The 20651-nt window shown below is 40.1% G+C and overlaps 1 protein-coding gene across 1 annotated transcript in view; it reads right to left on the reverse strand.

Annotated features, from left to right (window-relative positions):
• OBSCN (obscurin, cytoskeletal calmodulin and titin-interacting RhoGEF) overlaps positions 1-20651 on the reverse strand; it is a 4979884-nt gene that overhangs the window by 1485448 nt on the left and 3473785 nt on the right. Inside the window, exon 54 of the mRNA XM_044066040.1 lies at positions 14446-14712. Within this exon, the coding sequence (XP_043921975.1) occupies positions 14446-14712 (267 nt within the window). The remainder of the gene's footprint in view (positions 1-14445; positions 14713-20651) is intronic.

The following is a 20651-nucleotide window of genomic DNA, read 5'->3' on the forward strand; positions in this document are numbered from 1 at the left end:
TCCAAAAACACACACATTCTTCTGGGGAGGGGGTATGGGAAGACCAGCCATCTTTTAGTTTTAGAATTCTTAAAATATTTCCAAATGAGATGTCATTCGGTGATGATCTGGGAGACCCTTCTCCTTCATCAAAAATGGTATCCTCTGTGAGTGAATCCATCAAAGAGTAAATGTCTCTTTTTGCACATTCTCTTCTGTTGTATCTCCTCTGTGAGATGTCCAGGTGAGGTGTCGGAAGAGAGGGGAAGTTCCTCTGCTGGAACCGGTTGGACACTTATTGGAAATGGCTGTCCCTGTGGAGTAGGACTGATCAACTCAAAGCTCAGAACCGATAAGAAAAAAGGGATAGGATCCAAAAAGTGACAGGGCAGTTCTCTGGAGAGAGAAAAAGCCCTTTCCACCTCAAAAGCTGATGGACCCAGATAAACTTCAACTCACCCTCTTGGAATCCAAACTCTTGATGAAGGCAGGTCTCGACCACTCTTGGATCAGCCCCTCAAGAAGGGAACCAAATCTGAACTGTCCAGAGCCAAGGCTTCGAGGGGAAGGGACTGAATCAACAAAATTGGAACTGAAACTATCACCTCAGATCCGATGCTGACACTTCGGCTCTAGGACCCATTCTGATCCTAGCATATCAAAGTAGAACTAGTCAAGTATATAGTCAAAGTCGAACAAGAAGCTTTCCTCAGATCCGACACAGGACCTCTCGGGAATTTTGGATCCTGGGACTCCGAAACCACTTCACAGATTGGAGACGGTGATAGAATGGTCATGGATGTTGTAGGCATACTCATGGATCTGAAAAGAGTTAGAGCTGATAAGACCTTCATCTGGATCTGAGAAATTTTCTCATCATCCTATCCACATCTGCTTACCATAAACTTCTGGGGGACCTAGAAAAAGTTGCATATGGGGGCCTGGAGTGTTTCTTGAGAGTCTGAAATAACTTAACAGGCAGGGTGGGTGATATGGGTTTAATATGAAATTCTGGAGTAAGACTCCTGTGAGATCTAGTATGTTTCAGATCTAAGGACTTAGGATCTGAAGGTGTTGTTGTACAAGATGTTGAGATAACAACAGAATCCAAAACTTTGGATCCAAGGATCAAATCTTCAGATCTGATGAAGTCATATCCAAATTTTTTCTTGTTTTTACAGGAGGCTCTGACAAAGACTTTGGGGACTTCAGTGGAGAGCGTTTCTTATGCTCCAAAGGAGCTGACTTGCTAGATTTGGAGGGGGGTTGAGCCCCAGAAGAAGAAGTAGCTAGTAGTAGACCTTTCAATATCAGTTTTGTTCAGTCTGCCAAGTCCCTAAGATTGAAAGTAGAGCATATTGAACAAGAAGTATCCAAATGCCCGAGGTTCAATGCAGTACACGCACTCCTTGTGGGCATCCGAAATGGGGATTTTATGCCCACAAGAAGTGCATTTTTTTAAATCCTGTAGGCTTATCAGACAAGGCAGATAACCAAGAAAGAACAACAAAATAACTATAAGACTATAAAAATGCATATATAAATATTTATATATATATATATATATATATATATATATATATATATATATGCGTGTACAAAGGAAAAGGATAAAGATTTTAATTACCAAATATGGTAATGAATTACCCTATGTGATAAAAGGGTAAGCACTAAGCAGAAATACCAATAATAGTAATAGAGATTTACTATAAAGAAAAATAGTATAAACTCCTAATGTCCTGTGAAAAATCTAAGAGGGTGGATATACAGATTACAGTAAACAAAACATTTTAAGTTTTAAACAATAGAAAAAAGAAAAGAAATAACTCAGTAAATTAGCTTTACTGATGCTCGAGAGAGAGGAACCTGCATCTGTTTGCGATGGCAGCAAGCAAGATCTGAGGTAATGGGTATGGAATACTGCATTATAGGCAGAGGGGTCAGCTCGAGAGCTGGATGCAAACCCATACATTAAGGAAGAATGAAAAGGACATCAGATCAAGGAAGATAACAAGAGAACCTTTAGAGGTACTAGAAATATTTCAGAAATTTTATGAAAGTCTGTATAAAGCAGATAAATACAGAAATCATGAAAAGTACAATGGAATTGTTTATGGAAGAATGAAATATGACAAGGTTAGAGGCAGATGAGGCTCAATTACTAACAGTTAGGATAGGAGGAGATGAGATGAAAATGGTGATGTATATCCAATCCACAGGAAAGTCCCCAGGAATGTATGGTATTTCTGTTGAAGTTTGGAAGCAAGGTGGAAAAACTGATAGATATCTGGAAGTTTTTATTTAACAGTATTTTAAGATGAGGAGAAGCACCAACTTTCTGGAAGAAATCTGTGGTAGCTGTAATAAATAGCTAAATTAAAGACCCATCAGACCCAGCTTCATACAGGCTCACTTCAATCCTAAACCATGACTATAAAGTCAAACTTACATATATAATTATATAAAGTGTTTATATATACAAAGGCTAAAAGAATGGCAAAGATGATGCCAAAATTGATAGATATGGATCAATGTGATTTTGAGGAAGGGAGTCACATCTGACAACATTAACAAAACACTGATGATCCTTAGGGTAATAGAATACAAGAAAATACCACTGTTGTTGGTTGGTCTTGATGTAGAGAAAGCATTTGACAGAGTAAGCTAGGATTTTGTGAGCAAGGCAATGGAAGCATTTGCATTCCCTGATAATTATAAGGCTGATTAGGAGGCTATATGAGGGATCAGAGGAGCAAATTAAAGTTGCTGGGAACCTCTCTGATAATTTCTGATTCATCAGAGGAATCAGGCAGGGGTGTTCTCTTCCCACTTTGTTATCTGCATTACATTTAGAACCATTGACAAAGAAAAAAAGAAGTTATGTCCTTACCATAACGTTCCATGTGAGTTGTTCATCTCGCCTTTTTGTTCTTACACGTGGGTTCGAAGCCGATCCCTCGGCTCCGAGTCGGCCGCTTTTCAAGCTCAGACTTTCAGAGAAGCTCGAGACCTACTGTATATCCCATGATGCTCTACTGTAAATCCCCAGATCTAGTATGCTGCAACCAAAGACAGCCTACAGGAAGAAATAGAACTATAGTGCCTACCTATCTAGGTAGCTATAGGTATGTAGAAGAAAGAAACAGTCTGTTCAAGAAGACAGGCTGACAAAACTCGACCAATCCACCAAGGCAACCATCTTTCTCAACCGGAGGGGGAAGGTGGGCGGAAATGTAAGAACAAAAGGACGAGATGAACAACTCACATGGAACGTTATGGTAAGGACATAACTTCTTTATGTGAAGCTGTTCTATCTCGCCATTTTGTTCTTACACGTGGGTAGCGTCCCAAGCACCCTAATCCTGGGTGGCTCACGGGAGAACATTCCTGAGCACAGTGGAACCAAAGGAAGCCCTGTCCCTGGAGGTCCTGTCCACTTTGTAATGAGTGATAAACATGTGAGGTTTTGACCACGTGGCAGCTGCACAGATGGTATCCAAGGGCAAATGAGCTGCATAAGCTAATGACATAGAAACAGCCCAGGTAGAATGGGCTTTAACGTTAGTCGGTAATGGCTGATTAGTGGAGGAATAAATGAATTTAATGCAGTCAGAAAGCCACTTGGATAATGTGATTTTTGATACTGCAAAACATTTCTTTCTTATTCCCTGCGTAAGAGACAAAGAGTTGATCCGATTGTCTGAAATCTTTCGTTCTATCCAGGTAGAATCTCAATTGTCTGTGTACATCAAGCTTGTGTAACATATATTCCAGTCTGTTGGTATGGTGTCTAAAGAAGGTTGGAAGCTCAATGGACTGATTTAAGTTAGTTTCTGAACAGACCTTTGGGAGAAAGGTACGGTTAGTCCTGAGAGACACCCTATCAGGGTGAAAAATCAAATATGGGGGCTTGGAGGACAAGGCTTGATGTTCGGAGACCCTACGTGCAGATGTAATGGCTACCAGAAATATAGTTTTCCAAGACAGAAACTTTAAGTGACATGATGAGGCGGAGAACTAAGCTTTTTACAGGATATATGTCAGTATATATGTATATATATATATATATATATATATATATATATATATATATATATATTTATTTACAATACCTAAGATTATATAATGAAGGAAGAAAGAGAGCACACACACACACAGAAGAGCTGACAGAGCCCTGCCACTCCCAAACAGATAAGAGAGGTCTAAAAGACCTGAAGAGAAATACTTCAAAAAATTTAACTAGAGTTAAACAAACAGGCTATAGCCTAATACTAAAGAATATCACTTCTATTTTAACAATATACAATACTAATATTCTGAAAAATCTTCTATAAATATAGAAAAAATAAGTCACTGGCCCGAGCTTCCTCCGACGAGGTGTAGATCCGTTGCAGCGGCAAACTAGACCTACGGATTTACAGTACAGCATCATGGGATATACACTAGGTCTCGAGCTTCTCTGAGAGTCTGAGCTTGAAAAGTGACCGACTCGGGAACCCACGTGTAAGAACAAAATGGCGAGATAGAACAACTTCACATTAAGGGACTCAGAAATTCAAGGTTATAATTGTTATCGTAGTCAAGAAAAGCTGGCTCTATTTGTGGCTGATATTATTTTATACCTCATAAAACCAGGAAAGGACGTTTCAGTGTTGTGGAACATTTTGAGACATTTTCAAATCTTTTAGGATACCAAAATAATGAAGCTAAAACAAAGACAATAGCTGTAAATTGTGTCCACACATAAATTGGTTCAGCAATATCCACATTTATGGGGACATGATAAAATGAAGTACTTAGGAGTACGGATTAAAAATGATTCTGGTGTGGCAGCTAGGGATTTGTGGGAAGAGACTAAACAAAAGAAAATACCAAAAAAATGAGAACTTGGAAGTGCTGTTTTATGCATATGGATAGCAAGATACAAGCAGTTAAGATGTTTTTATTCCCATTATTTTTACACACAGGCATATTTTTATCAACCAGAGAAGAAGTTGTATAGCAATTAAAGAGGTGAGGGATTTTATCTGTGAGGGAACAATGGCAACGGTCAAGAGGAATAAGCTGATTCTTCCAGTAGAACAAGGTCGTTTGGGATTACCTGATTTGACGGGGTATTTCAGAGTTAGTTAAGGCTCCTATACATTACATAAGCTGAAATCTATAATTCAAAGTGGAAAAGAATAATGACGAAATAGGGAGGAAGCTTAAGAAACAAGGACAGACTGGGATTTTGGATGCGGCTCCTTAAAGAGAATAACAATACCCACACAGAATATTATATTCATAAAGTAGCAGAAAGTATTTAATAACTAAGCCAAAACAGGAATGGAGGCAGGAGATTCTGTCAACAGGGATGACTGCATTTAGGGATACAGACAACAGGTACGAGGGAGCTGGAATTTATTGGAGAAAACCGGCAAAAGAACCAATATATTCGGAGCAAATAAACAGAGAGGGAAAGATAATAGAATGGGAAGAGTCCACAAATTTATTTGGACTGCAGGATAGAGATTGTCTTCCCTATCAAAGAATGATACCAGAGTACAGGCAAACAGAAAGAAATAGGGGGATCCTAAATGAGAGACCAGCACTGACAGAGTTTTTAATAGAATCTAGAACAGAAACTGCTGTTAGAAAAGGAATAATTAGTACAGCATATAAAATATTGCATGATAACTAAATAAATCAATCAGAGGAGGTTAGAAAGGATTGGGAAGAGTGACTGGATAAGCAATTCACAAAGAAACAAGGGGGGATGTATGTACTTCTCCCAAATATAAAACAAAGTCTAGAAGACTGAGGATCTTTGCTTGGAAGTACTTACATAGGTATTTTGATAACATGAGCAGACTCCAAATAATTTTTCCTCAGGTAGACAGCAAAAGTTGGAGGTGTGATGGGGAAGAAAGAAGTAGTTGGGAGCATACTTTCTGGGAGTGTAATGAGTTGGCATATTTTAAAAATTCCCTGCAGACTACTCTATCAGAAATATTGGCTGAGGAAATTGGTATAACTAAGGAAATTATTTTTTGAGCTATGATACAGAATTGGAATTGCCTAGACACGTTAAGGCCTTGTTGAGTCTAATTATGGTGGGTGACAAAAAACAGTTACTAGAAAATGGAAATCAAAGTCTAAATCAACTTTACTAAAAGTAGTGAATATAGTTTCCGAGATAAAACAACTGGAAATGGGATCTTTAGAAAAGGATAGGAGCAAATTACATAGATAAAATGGGAACTGCGGGAACAATATATGCAGAACAACTTTTGGGAGGAGAAATGAGGTTTAAAATAAAGGCATAATTTGAATGAGCTATGTAATGTCTGACAATGAAGGGATTGATTATAAGTAATGTATAATGTTTGCAACCGAAAATATGTCAATCTGGTTTGTTTTCGTTTATATAAATGTATGACTGCATGTGTCATAAGCGATAATTTAATAAAAATGTTCTTGTTTTAAAAACATTTTGCACAAAATCATTAATTCTTTCTGGTTCATATTTGGTGAGTTAGATACATTAACTAGTGTGAACTCCTCCTCACTAAATACCTTACAACTACTACAAACTGTCTCCTATTGTCCTTTTTCTTTTCTTCTGTCGTTGTAGGTGCTCCTTTTCCTACCAGTATCATCATTACTTTTTTTTTTAGCTCCCTGACATTCTGCAGAATATCCTTCCTGGAAACCCTTTTTAAGTAGTTTATCATGTTACAGCCTGTCTGTGTCTCTTGCACTCTGTTCTTTTTTACACAAGTAAATACTCTTTGTTTTTTAACTGGACTTGTGAGGCTAACAACATTTTATCCAGAATAGCCATCTAACATGTAAATAATAAAAAAACAAAATGTTTCCCTTTTGCAGTACTTTTACTTGTATGTTACTGCTTCTTCTTCTTTTGGCTTTTCCTGGTTAGTGGTCACCACAGTGGATCACCTGTCCACACATGAATGGCAGTGGAGTTTTACAGTGTTGAGTAGCCAGCCCGGTGCCCAACCTTCTACAGAAGGCACACACACGCACGCACTCACGCCTAGGGCCAATTTAGAGTGTCCAATCTACCTACAGCATGTCTTTGGAATATGGGAGGAAACCAGAGCACCTGGAGGAAGCCCATGCGGCCACAGGGAGGACATGCAGACTCTGCACAGAAGGCACCCCAGCCAGTGATCGAACCAGAGAACCTCTTGCTGTAAGGCGGCAACACTAACTGCTGCACCACCGCGGCCACCCTTTTACTTGTATGTTACTGTTTGCTTTTATTCAAAGATTGCCAGGCATTTCGTGCTGCAATTAAGAATAACTTGTTCAGCTGACACTCACTACCATACATTGTCAGGAGAACATCCAAACACTCCTACCCAACCATACCAACTTACTACATTGTGTTTCAGCTGTGATCATAATATAATAAAACTGTAACATAGCACTGAACACATATCCCTCTTGTTCCTTTAACATAATTTAAACAATCAAATGTATGTACAAAATACTAAACAGCCACTTGTCTTCCCAGGATTTACCAGCTAAAAAGCTTGACTTAGCATGCTAGAATGCATGTCTGAACTTAGCTTTAACAAGTCTTTGCACTCTTTAAACTCAGCTGCTTTGCATACAACCTCCTCCTTCCCCCTAACACAGAAAACTTAATTTTGCCTTCACTCTGAGAATGAGTGGAGCAATCTCTCTCAAAGTTACCAAGTTTCCCCTGTTTCCCCTTGCTTTATTAGTTCTATCTGTTATTACAAAAAGGTATGTTGTTCTAAATAAATTATACATATTTTATAATTTCTGTACTTTGCCTTGAGTCTTCACAGTTTTGTGACTGACTCTTTATTGCCCTTTTAAGAACGTAAATTTCATTTCTGAAGGAATTTCTAAATGGTAAAACCAAATTAATTGTCTAGACAGACCTTAACTGAGCTTGTACGCAGAGTGATGGCAGCCAACATCTTCTAGTTGTGTTCCTTCCTTCCTACAATGAGGTTGCCACATTCTTCTAGATATCCTGTCTCTCGAATAAAGATACACCCCGGCTCTCAGAGCTCTTTACAACGTAGTCACAAAAATAGTACAAAGGAAAGAAAAAATAATAACCTTTTACCTTTCTGCTTATTGTTATTACCTTGTTCAGGGTTTTCACTACCTGCACAGCTGAATATTTGCATTACATTTCTAATTTTTTATAAGGAAATCCATACTTTAGGGAAATAACTATGCATAAAGTTGCCCAAGTATGCTATGGAAATGCAAATTGCTAAGAAGTTTCTTTATCACTTGGGACTTTCAGATTATTTATCATACTCCTAATCTTGCACCTATCCAACTAGCCTTTTTAAGTTCATACTTTTCTAGAATTTATTCATTATCTTAACTCAATGTTACTTGCTTTCTGGTATACAAACACCATTATTTGGCATGCAAAAACATTTTTCTTTCTCTCCATGCAGGTAACACTATCCAAGTATCTATTAAATTAAATGCACACACAGATCGGTGGGATTTATGCTCTTCATTTTAGCCTCTCTTTTTAATAGTATCTACCTTGCCATGAGCCGTTTGAGATTTCCAGCTGTGCATTTGGTCAAGTCGGAGCCAAGGATCGGCTCTGAACCCATCCAAGTAAGAATGAAGGCAAAATAGGACAACATAACATCATATGGTTCATGACATCATGCTAGGGCACTCCTGTCAACAGGATCATATGATAATACGTCATACAAGGTAACTAAGCTTAGCAACCATTTACATCTTGCAAGTACCCACCTTTAAATTGTAACTCCCTCTCAAGGAGGGTTAGGTCAGTCAAGTCCAGAGTGAATTTGTGAGTACCTGTGCAACTATCCAGGTCCAGCTCAATAGAACATAGTGTACCAGAATGCTTAATTTGCAAAGCAAGTCTGTTATAGAGGTGAGGGAGGCATTGTGTAATGAACTTATTTTTCCATCATGTATTGTTTATCTGCTGGTGATCATTTAGATCCTGGTTTTGTCATTAGTAGGGCTATTTGATTTGTGGAGATACAAGAGATCCAGAACCACTCAGTAGCTACAGGCACATAAGGCAAGGCACAGATTACGCATCAAAACTCTCTAAAATACTGAATAAAGTGACAGTGCATTTCCCACCAGGAAAAATATTTTAGTTGTTTCATTTTATACACAGCTCAGGCATATTCTTATCAGCAAGAGTAGAAGTTGTGGATGATAATTAATAAAGAGTTAAAGAAATTTATCTAAGAGGGAAAGTGGGCAACAGAAAAGTGGGGAAAACTGATTCTCTGCATAGAACAAGGTGGATTAGGATTTCCTGATTTGAAGGGATATTTCAGAGCTGCACAATTAACAGTCATATACATAACACAAGCAAAAGGTTATAAATCATAGTGGAAAAGGTTGATGATGAAACTGGGGGGGGGGGGGGTTGAGAAATAAGGAGAGAGTAGAATTTTAGATGCAGATCCCTAAGGTATAATTGCCAATAAACTGATTAGGTAGATTTTGCTGACTTTAAAGAGCTGACTCTGTCACATAGCAGGCTCCTTAATGAACTTGAACGTAATGGTGTTGACAAATCAACTAAATCTGGTTTGCTAATTGTATCTCTAGATGCAGCTTCAGAGTACAGAATAAAAATGCCCTGTCTGCAGCATAGTTTATTATTAAAGGTGTTTCACAAGTGTCAGTACTGAACTCACTTTTTATTTTCTACATTGATAAATACCACTACCAAATGTAAACCAGAAATAAAAGCAATTCTGTATGCAGATTATCATGCCTTATTTCACTCAGATTAGTCTTCTGATAAGATTACAAATAAAATTAGCAGGTTCTTCAGGAAAAAAAAACACCACACAGAATATTACACTCATATAGTATCAGAAAGTATTCTAAGAACTAAACCAGCACAGGAATGGAGAAAGGAGACTTTACCAACAGAGATGAATGCAAGTAAGGGTACAGAAAATAGGAAAAAGGGGGCTAGAATTTATTACAGAAAATAGGCAAAGGTACTGAGGAATGGGGAGCAATTAACTAAGGAGAAAAATGTAATAAAAGTGGGATAAGCAAGTAACTAGAATGGAAAAGATAATAAAGTGGAATGAAGTCAAACAGAAGTTTGGACTGCAGATTAGGGACTGCTTTCCCCTTCCAGGGTTTGATCACAGAGTATAGGCAATGAGAATTGGATAGGAGAATGCTAAACAAAAGTCCAACTCTGACTAACATTTTTGTTCAGTCTACAACAAAAGCTGCTGTCAAAATGGATAATTTGTAAGGCATATAAAATAATGCATAATAACAGTAGGAATCAATTAAAAGATATTAGAAAATATTGGGAAGAAAGACTGAAAAATCCGTATATAAAGGAACATTGGAAGGAGAATTGTGTGTCTCCTAAGTATTCAACAAAGTCCAGAAGGTTTAGGATTTTTGAACAGGTACTTTTATACCCCAAGCATACTTCAGAAATAGGTTCAAAGATTCATAGGTTGGTACTAGGCTATCAACCGTAGGGTCTATACAAGCCTAGCCATAACAATTCCCTGGCTATTTCTTCCCACACTATTTACTTCCCTGGACCCCTGTCTAGCAGGGCGACTGACATAATCCCCGGGGTGAATTTCCTTTCTCCCATCCAATCATCAAGGTTCCTTTTGAAGAGGGCCAAAGAAGCACTCTGCTTGACATTTATGGGCAATCTATTCCAGAGTCTGGGGAGTCTCTGGGTCAGGAACCTATCCCTCCAGCATGTTTTGTTTACTGTGATGACAAAGTTTAGATCCCTGGAGCATGTGGCTCTGAGGGATTGGGATTTCTTTAAGTGTAGCATGTCCAACAGCTCTGGGTTTGACATGGCCTTGTATGTTAAGCAGAGATCGTCTCTGAGTAGACAATATGTAACAGAGTATAGCTGGAGTTTTTTAAGGCGGTCAGCATAGGGCATCTGCTTTAAGCCTGTGATTCTTTTAGTGAGGTATTTCTACGGCCTTTCCAGTTGTTGCAGATGGCTTAAGAGGTATATACCAAACGGGGCGTTGTATTCTATAATGGGTCTAATGAGGGATGAGTACAGTGGGACAATGACCTCCTTTTTTCTGGATGAAAAGACCTTAGTCATGAGCTGTGCTACATAGAAGGATTTCCTGACTGTTGTGGCGATGTGTTTATCGAAGGTGAGACCACTGTCCATCTGTGTCCCTAAGTCTCTTATCACACTTTCGGTGTTTAGTGTACTGCCACCTATATGGTAATTCATGGGTACATGTTTTTTCCCAAAGGGGATAACTATACATTTCTTGGCATTCAGCTTGAGCCCATGGCTCTGGCACCAAGCATCTGTTTCTGTAAGGCCCTTTTGTAGAGTATCCACATCATTTGGGGATTCAATAATGGCTCTCAGTTTGCAGTTATCTGCGAACTTTGTTAGATAGAGACCCTTAGTGTTGGCCTGCATTTCAGAGAAGTAGATGCCAAACAAGAGCGGTCCCTGGACTGAATCCTGAGGTACTCCACTTGTCACTTGTCTGGAGCTGGATTTGGAGTCGCTACTTTTACACTGTGCGTTCTATCAGTAAGCCAGTTAGAAACCCATTGGGTGAAGTAGGGATTAATGCCCAGCTTAGTAAGTTTATCTATGATTCCAGAGTGGGGGATGGTGTCAAAGGCCTTGGCAAGGTCTAGATACGCTGTGTGAACCACCTTACCCTTGTCCATGGCTCTGGAGACTGATTCAAAGAAGTCAGCATGAACCTATGAACCTATGTAATTAAGGAATTATTCTTCTGAGTTGAGATATAGGATATGAATTGCCTTGACATAATAAGGCTTTACTAAGCTTAATGTTATTGTTTGCCAAAATAAAAGCCATTACTAGAAAATGGAAATCAAAATCTAAACCATCTGTAACTAAAGTACTGAAGATGAAAGTGAGACCTTCTCCTGTCTATCATTTGTTTTACCAAATAACAGCATCAGAAGGCCTTTCAGTTTTATGCACTGTATGCAAAAAAACATCCATACATAAAATTGTTCAACAAACCTCTGGGGTGTTATACTTAGCAAGGCATGTGTGTGTCTGTGTGTGGGGGAAAACTCATTTGGGGAGAAAGAACCTTATTTATGTGTTTACTTATTTACGTGTTTGTTTTTTTGTTTATTAAGTGTTGGTCCTACAAATCAAGTCCATGTCACCTGACTCACTGTCAAGAAGTACCAAATGTAATGAATGGGAAAATGAAACAACAGCAAACAGAAATATCCAGTGGAGGGCATTTTCATCAAAATTGCTACAAAATGCTCTATGAATAACAATGTATTGTTTTTCAAATTATTTGCTTGAGCATTGGAATGAGTAAGGATGTACAGGACCACCTTATCTCATCTATAACAGTCAGCATCATGTACCATGCAATAGCTAATTGAAGGGATTAAAATCTTCTTCTTCTTTCGGCTTTTCCCAGTTAGGGGTTGCCACAGCAGATCACCTGTCTGCTCATGACTGGCAGTGGAGTTTTACGGTGTTGAGTTGCCAACGCCGGCACCCAACCTTCCACAGAAGGCATACACACACACACACACACACACACACACACACACACACACACACACACACACACACATGCCTAGAGAAATTTAGATTGTCCAATCCACCTACAGCATGGCTTTGGGATGTGGGAGGAAACCGGAGCAACTGGAGGAAACCCACACGACCACAGGGAGGACATGCAGACTCCACACAGAAGGCACCCCAGCCTGCGATTGAACCAGAGAACCTCTTGTTGTGAGGTGACAATGCTAACCACTGCACTACATCGGCCGCCCAATTGAAGGGATTAAAATACTGGCATTTATTTTATTTTTAAAGATGAGGGTTTGTCCACATCACTGAATGCTAAATTCTTTAGCCTTCTTGGGGGACACACTCTACAGCTTTCCAAAAAGAACCCACCTACACTCAGTCACCAACTTAAAACATCAAGTGCTGACATGCTTCACAGCAACAGAATGACAGTAGTAAGCAACCAGCCATCATCCTCCTCCTATAACTATAACAATTGAAAATGTGATTGGAGTTGGACTGCTTGGTAGAATTAGGTTACAAACTGTTTTTCAAAGTTCATTTGCCCTTCTTCTTTGCCTTTTCACAGTTATGCATTGTTATACTGGGAACATGACCAATGATGATGGCATGATGAAGCAGCTTAAAAGATTGTCAGACAAACTACACTCCCCAGCATAAGCCACCTAACCAGTACTTCTCTCACATTCCCCAAACAAAGAGACAGCAGACCTTCAGCAGTCTCTTTACTACATACCTTATCCTTATAATTCTGAGATGCTTCCTCATCTACATTTTTAGCAGTACAAATTAATATATTGATTCTATGGTGGGTGGCCACGGTGGTGCAGTGGTTAGCATTGTTGCCTCACAGCAAGAGGTTCCCTAGTTCAATCCTTGGCTGGGGTGATTTCTGTGCGGAGTCTGCATGTCCTCCCTGTGGTCGTGTGGGTTTCCTCAGTATGCTCCGGTTTCCTCCCACATCCCAAAGACATGCTGTAGGTGGATTGGACACTCTAAATTGGCCCTAGGGGTGTGTGTGTGTGTGTGTGTGTGTGTGTGTGTGTGTGTGTGTGTGTGTGTGCTTTCTGTCGAAGGTTGGGGTACCAGGCTGGCAACTCAACACTGTAAAACTCCACTGCCAATCATGAACGGACAGGTGATCCGCTGTGGCGACCCCTAACTGGGAAAAGCCGAAAGAAGAAGCATAAATTAATATACTGATTCTGTGCTAGAAGACAAGCAAATGCATTGTATAGTAATACCATCTCTAAGCTAAATCATTTCATCTGTATCACCTAAGTCTACTCAGTGAATTTTAAAATGAAGATTACAATTGCTGGGTGTTAAATGTTAATTTCTGAATCCATATATATTTCACCATTTCTAAAAACACTGATTGAAAATTAGCAGATTTGCTATGATTTCTCAAATCTCATTTAATCAACACATGATTAAGCAAACTTAAAATGTCTAAAACTTTGGGAGGATGCAACTCAAAGCAGTGACTCTCAAGGACAAAGAACACTAAAACAAACTCTTTTTGTTTTTACATGGAGGAAAGTCCTCCTCCACCCCCCCCCCCACATGTGGAGGCAAGTTTCTACAAACATTATACATACACTTATGCACATATAGATATAGAGAGAGACAGGGACTAACTCCAAGTTAACACAAACTCAGTGAAAAGCATGAAAGTGATAAAAAACATAATACTTATCTTCTCCCTCTTCTCTGAGGTCAATTAAACCAACCTGTCAGCTTTTCCATTAAAATGTTTTGAGTGTCAGTTAGCTCAAAGCCAGCAAACAGCAGGTTTCGTAAAACTGATTCATAAAGTGCAAAAGATACCAGTCTGACTTTGATGTTCATAGGCAGACTTCTCCACATAGACTCACCTACAACACACAAGGATGCAGTGGTCTGTAGATCATCAACGCTACATGTGTAATCTGCTATATCTTCCAACTGCAAGTTATGAATCACAAGTTTAGCAATGGTTGCCTTTTGTTTCATCTCATACTTCTCACTGTGCTCCAACACAATACCATTTTTCCTCCATTCCACTTTGTCGATGCGTTTGGACAGCTCACACTGCAATGTGACTGTAGTACCTTCCTCAGCATTCTGATTTTGAAGCTCTTTTTTGAAAAATGCTGGAAGAGCTGGGTAAAAAGAAATAACATATGCTTCCATTCATTTGTACAAAAAAGTTTGAATGCAATCAGCTGGCTGTGCCTTTTTATTTGTCCTTATTTTTTGAACATATTAATAATAGCATCAATTACATTAATCCTTGTCAATATCAATATGGACATACAAATAGCTCTCAAGGATGGCCCGTTAAATACATATATTCCTCCCACACTGTCTTCTTGAGGCTATACCCCAGCCAACCGCCATTATCATCATTAGGATGATTAGCATACAAAGAATCAGTCATACATAGGAAAAGTCTTTGCAAATAAGGCGAGTTTGTTAATCCACCTGTAGGGCATGCTATGGAAGCTAAGACCACTGCAGGCTTTTCAGGTGTCAGAACCCCACTCTTTACCTCCCTTTAAAAACACAAGTTACCAGGACAGGAATGTGTGGTATACCACCAACACAGACACTGGTGTAAAACTGAAACAATCAAAAGCATATTAATTAACTTCACTAAAACATAAAAGTTATTGAATCTACATTAGTATATCTTGCTATGAAACTGATACTGATATAATCATAATACAATTAAGCAAACTACAATGTTCTATAGATCCATTATAATAAGCAAGAGGTTAATTAGTAATGCAATGAAAACGGTGATTTTCTGCATATACAGCAAAGTGCAAAAGGGCTCATTTTTTATGCAAGTATACTTTAGAAAGGGTCTGTAAAGCATACTGTTGCACATAAATGAAACATGCTACTCCTGCGCAAGAAATACTTGACATAAAAATGGTGCTAAACCACATAGCAAAATATGTCAAATCTGCACAATACAAAAGGTACTGATTCACAACAACTCAGATCAATTCAGTGTAAACCACTTTACAAAATGGATGAAATTGAAGAAAGCAACTAGGATCAGAATTCACAAAAGTCAGTGCAACACAGCAACTCAGCTCCACACATTTACCGAGTTGTGCTGCTGTACTAAAATGGCATTTGTAGATATGCACCACATTAATTAAAGGGTTAACACACGACCAAAAATTGCTCAACTGGCAACCCTGCCACACACACACACACACACACACACACACACACACACACACACACACACACACTGTACAAACACTCAGACTCTCAAGTGCATGCATACATACACACAACACATACAAGGATGTACACTTAAAGAGCTTCACACATTCACACATCACTATACTACTTATCTGGATCATTAATCAAAGGTGTATAAAGCTGCTCTGCTTCAACCTGTGCATATTTTCCCCACCAAATTGTTTCATGCATCTGCTGGTGCATTCCTCATGTCAGTGAGGTAAGAACTGTGTAGTGGCAGATTATAATGGGGGCAAACCAGGGGGCTGCCTAGGAATCACAGGTTCAGGGGCCCATGGCTAGCCAAGAAAACACTCATTCCATCGTGCCTATGCAACCAGTAAACCAGGGAGAGAGACAGAGATAAGACTGCTGCTCTGAACTGTGCTGCTTACTTCATACTGAATCTACCCAGCGCATGACCTGGAGCTTAATTAAATGGTGTTGGCTGCAGATCATGTAATTGTAACCTTACTTGTTTACCTAGAGGTAAGGTGTGTGTGTGTGTGTGTGTGTGTGTGTGTGTGTGTGTGTGTGTGTGTGTGTGTGTGTGTGTGTGTGTGTGTGTGTGTCTAAAATTCCCCACTTATATTACATAGTGTTTCCTTATCTAGAAGAACTGTCTGGTTAAGTGACTTGCTCAGAGTCACATAGTAGGCAAACGGAGGTAGAAAGAATCAAACACTGCATCCCTGAGTACTGGAAGGAGCTCATTAAGAGCTTCAATTCTTAATTCTCTAGACTAACAGCCAGACATTTACATACTTCATTTTCTGATGATCACTGAAGGCTGAAAAAAAATCACTGAGCAGTCAGTCAAAAATGCCAGTCATTAGATCTGTGTGCAATATTAATACACTGCTGCCTGTAGTCAAAAGTACAGAGTTTGATCCCTTTCACCACTACTTGCCTACGGTGTGACTTTGACAAGCTATATATAATTAATGATGACTTCTGTGTGTCTCTATAAATATTTGATTCCTGCATTCCATTATTCCACTCATAATCACTAAAGTACAGTTTTGTACCTACCATAAATGTAGATGTTCGAGGATTCCATTGCTGCAGTCCTGACAATTGGGTATAGTCCGCGTCCCAGTCGGCCCGAATACCAGAGTATAAGGCTGACGTCGGTCATGGCGCCTTAGACTGACGTCAGTACGTCAGGGTACTAATGCGCATGACCGACGTCATTTCCTCAGTCTTTTCTTGCCCCAGATGTCAGAAGACCCAAAAAGACAAGTCCCAAAAACAACCTGCACCAAAAAACATGTACAATATATACAACAATATATACAAAAAATATAAGCATGTCAACTCACCTACACAACCACCCCTAAACACAGAGGGAAGGAGGGAGGGTAAATTGGACTGCAGCAATGGAATCCTCGAACATCTACATTTATGGTAGGTACAAAACTGTACTATGTTCTTCGTCTTCCATTGCTGCAGTCCTGACAATTGGGTAGAATCCCAAAGCAGAGGAAAGGGAGGCTGGCAAATTATAAGGAAGTAGGAGCTGATAACATGCCTTGCAAAACAGCAGTGGCAAAACCAGCCCTAGACTTAGAGTAGATAGGAAGATGATAATGCTTAGAGAAAGTATGCACTGAACTCCAAGTAGCTGCTTCCAAAATATCCTTAGTTGCCACCCCTTAGAAATGCTGTAGAAGTGGCAGTAGCCCTAGTGGAATGAGGCCTAATCCCAGCTGGAATCTCCTTGCCATGATGGGAATAACAAAATGCAATGCAAAAGCCAATCCACCGGGAAATAGTTTGTTTTGACACAGGCTTGCCCTGTGAACTCAAGGCAAAAGAAACAAACAACTGCTGAGACTGCCTAAAATCCTTAGTCCTGCTTAAATAATATCTCAATTGCCTGTGTACATCTAAAGTGTGCAAAATCTTTTCCCCTTTATTTTGGGGATCTGCATAAAAAGTAGGCAAATGAATAGTTTGGTTTAAAGCCACACTAGAAACCACCTTAGGCATAAAGGAAGGATTAGTCCGTAATGATACCCTATCCTTATGGAAAATCAAAAAAGGCTCTACTGCCATAAGGGCCTGCAACTCAGACACCCTTCTTGCAGAAGTAATGGCCAACAGAAAAACAGTCTTCCATGACAAGTATTTCAACTCAGCAGTAGCCGCAGGCTCAAAAGGTTGTAGAGTAAGTTTTTCCAACACAAAATTGAGATCCCAAGCAGGAGTAGGAGCTCTCGTGGGGTCTTATATTCTTTGCCCCTCTAAGAAACTGCTTGAACAAAGGATGCGAAAACAAAGGTGGGTCACAATCATAATGAGCTGAAATCGCTGCAGCATGAATCTTAATGGAAGAGAAGGACAAACCTTTGTCCAATAACTCAGTAAGATATTGAAGAGCCACACTCAAATTAGGCTCAGAAATCTCCAAATTCTTTGCTGTACTCCAAAATAAAAATCTCTTCCATTTGTCTGCGTACACCTTCCTTGTACTAGGTCTTCTAGCTTCCATAATCACATTTAAAACTTGCTGAGGAAGTTGAGACCTGCTGTGCTTCAAGAGAGAATATGCCAGGCTGTTAGATGAAGAGAGTGAAGCTTGACATTGAGCAGATGACCATCCTTCTGAGATAACAGATGAGGAATCAGAGGTAAAGGCCATGGAGGCTTCCTTACCAGACTCCGTAGTAGTGGATACCAGTGTTGCCGAGGCCAATCTGGAGCTATCAAAATCATCCTTGGCCTGTCTTGTCTGACCTTTAATAATACCTTTGGAAGAAGAGGCAGAGGTGGAAAGGCATAGACATGAAGGTTTTCCAACTGAAAGACAGAGCATCCACTTTCCAAGCTGTGTGATGAAACCCCTTTGTGCAATACTTTGGCAGCTGGTGGTTTAGTGGAGAAGCGAACAGATCTATGTCTGGAGTTCCCCATGACACTGTCAATTTCTGAAATACATGAAGATCCAGTTTCCACTCGTGGGGATCCATGATTTGTCTGCTTAACACATCTGCTAGGGAGTTCTGTGCTCCTGGCAGAAACCTTGCCTGAAGAGTTAGTTGCAGGCTTAGCAGTCTCCCATAAAATCATTGCTTGCCTGCATAGAGGATAAGAATGTGTTCCCCTTGCTTGTTGATGTACCACATGACAGTTGTGTTGTCTGTTAGAATCAACACCTGCCCTGGAAGAAGTAACTCCTTGAAAGCTATCAATGCAAACTGGACTGCTAACATCTCCTTCATGTTGATATGTAGATGCTGTAGTCTGGCAGGCCACTTGTCTTGTATCCACTTTCCATTTAGATGAGCTCCCCAAGCAGTGTCCGAGGCATCTGTCGTTAAAACCTGACTCGCCTCTGGCCGGGTCACAGAGAGTCCCTTGTTTAGGTGACATTCCTGAGCCCACCACAAGAATTCCTTTTGAAGGCAAGGTATTATTTGAATGACAGTGTCCAAATCCTGGCAGTGCTGTGTCCATACATTTTTGAGATACCATTGCAGCTTCCTCATATGCAGTTTGGCATTGGGAAGCACCAGAATACAAGATGCCATGAACCCTAATGCTTGAAGGACTGTCCTTGCAGTCAGCACGGACTGATGAGATAGTTGATGGAAGTAAAGTGACAGACTCTTTTGTTTGTCCGGGGTTAAAAGGCCATCTGGGCTGCTGTATTCAGTCTCACACCCAGAAAGCACATGTCTTGAGAGGGTACTAGACTGGACTTTATTTCGTTCACAGAATACCCCAGGCATCTTAGCACTGCTATGACATATTCCAGATGCTGTAGAAGGTCTTCCTTGTCTTGAGCCAGAATCAGGCAGTCGTCCAAGTAAGGATAGATTTGAATGCCTTGAAGCCTGAAGTAAGCTATCACTGGAGCCAGAACCTTTGTGAATACTCTGGGCGCAGTAGATAAGCCAAAGGGCAATGCAGAGAACTGATAATGAAAATCTCCAGTTCGAAACCGCAGATACTTTCTGCAACCTAGCCTTATAGGCACATGAAGGTAAGCTTCCTTGAGATCCAAAGTTACCATCCAGTGATCTTTGCCCAGCAGAGGTAACAGTTGTTGTAACGTCAACATCTTGAACTTGGGAATGTCCAGATAAGTGTTGAGGATAGATAAATCCAAAATTGGTCTCCACGTGTTCCCCTTCTTTGGTACTAGGAACAGGCGAGAATAAAATCCGAAGCCCCTTTCTGATACAGGGACTGGCTGAATGGCCCCTATCTGGAGTAACTGAGAAATTTGCTTGTGAGCCTCTTTTCTTTGTGGAGGAGGAACATCTGGCATGCCTTTGAAAGGGGGCAGTGTGTGGAAATAAAATCTGTAACCGTGATGAATGATATCCAGCACCCATCTGTCTTGAGTGACTAAATCCCAATTTTCTTTGAAAAGAGACAGTCTTCCTCCCAAAGGAGCTGCCAGACGGGAATCCACTGGCAGCTGAAAAGGCAGGTCATTGGGTCTGCTTACGAAAGGACTGACCCCTGCCCTCACCAGAAGTCTGAGCAGGTGAACTGTCTGATCTAGGCCTAAACGAACTTTGAGCCCTGCCCCTACCACGTCTAGACCTACCCCTAGACTGGGAACCATAAGCAGGATATGTCCACCCCTTAGCAGGCCAATTTCTACTAAACTTGAGGCTGCACCTGCAAAATCTTTAACAGTCTGCATAGACTTAGCTTTGTCCTCCATTTTCTTTAAAACTGCTTCCACAGGCGGTCCAAACAACACATCAGACTGTAAAGGAGCATCCAAAATCCTGGTCTTAACATGCTCAGCTAAATTCTGATCCTTCAACCAGGCATGTCTGCGAAGAACAGAACTAGTAGCAGCCACCCTCGAGGAGGCCTG

The sequence above is a fragment of the Protopterus annectens genome, chromosome 3.part0, assembly GCF_019279795.1.
Source record: "Protopterus annectens isolate FY-2018-M chromosome 3.part0, PAN1.0, whole genome shotgun sequence".
NCBI classification, from domain to species: Eukaryota; Metazoa; Chordata; order Ceratodontiformes; family Protopteridae; genus Protopterus; species Protopterus annectens.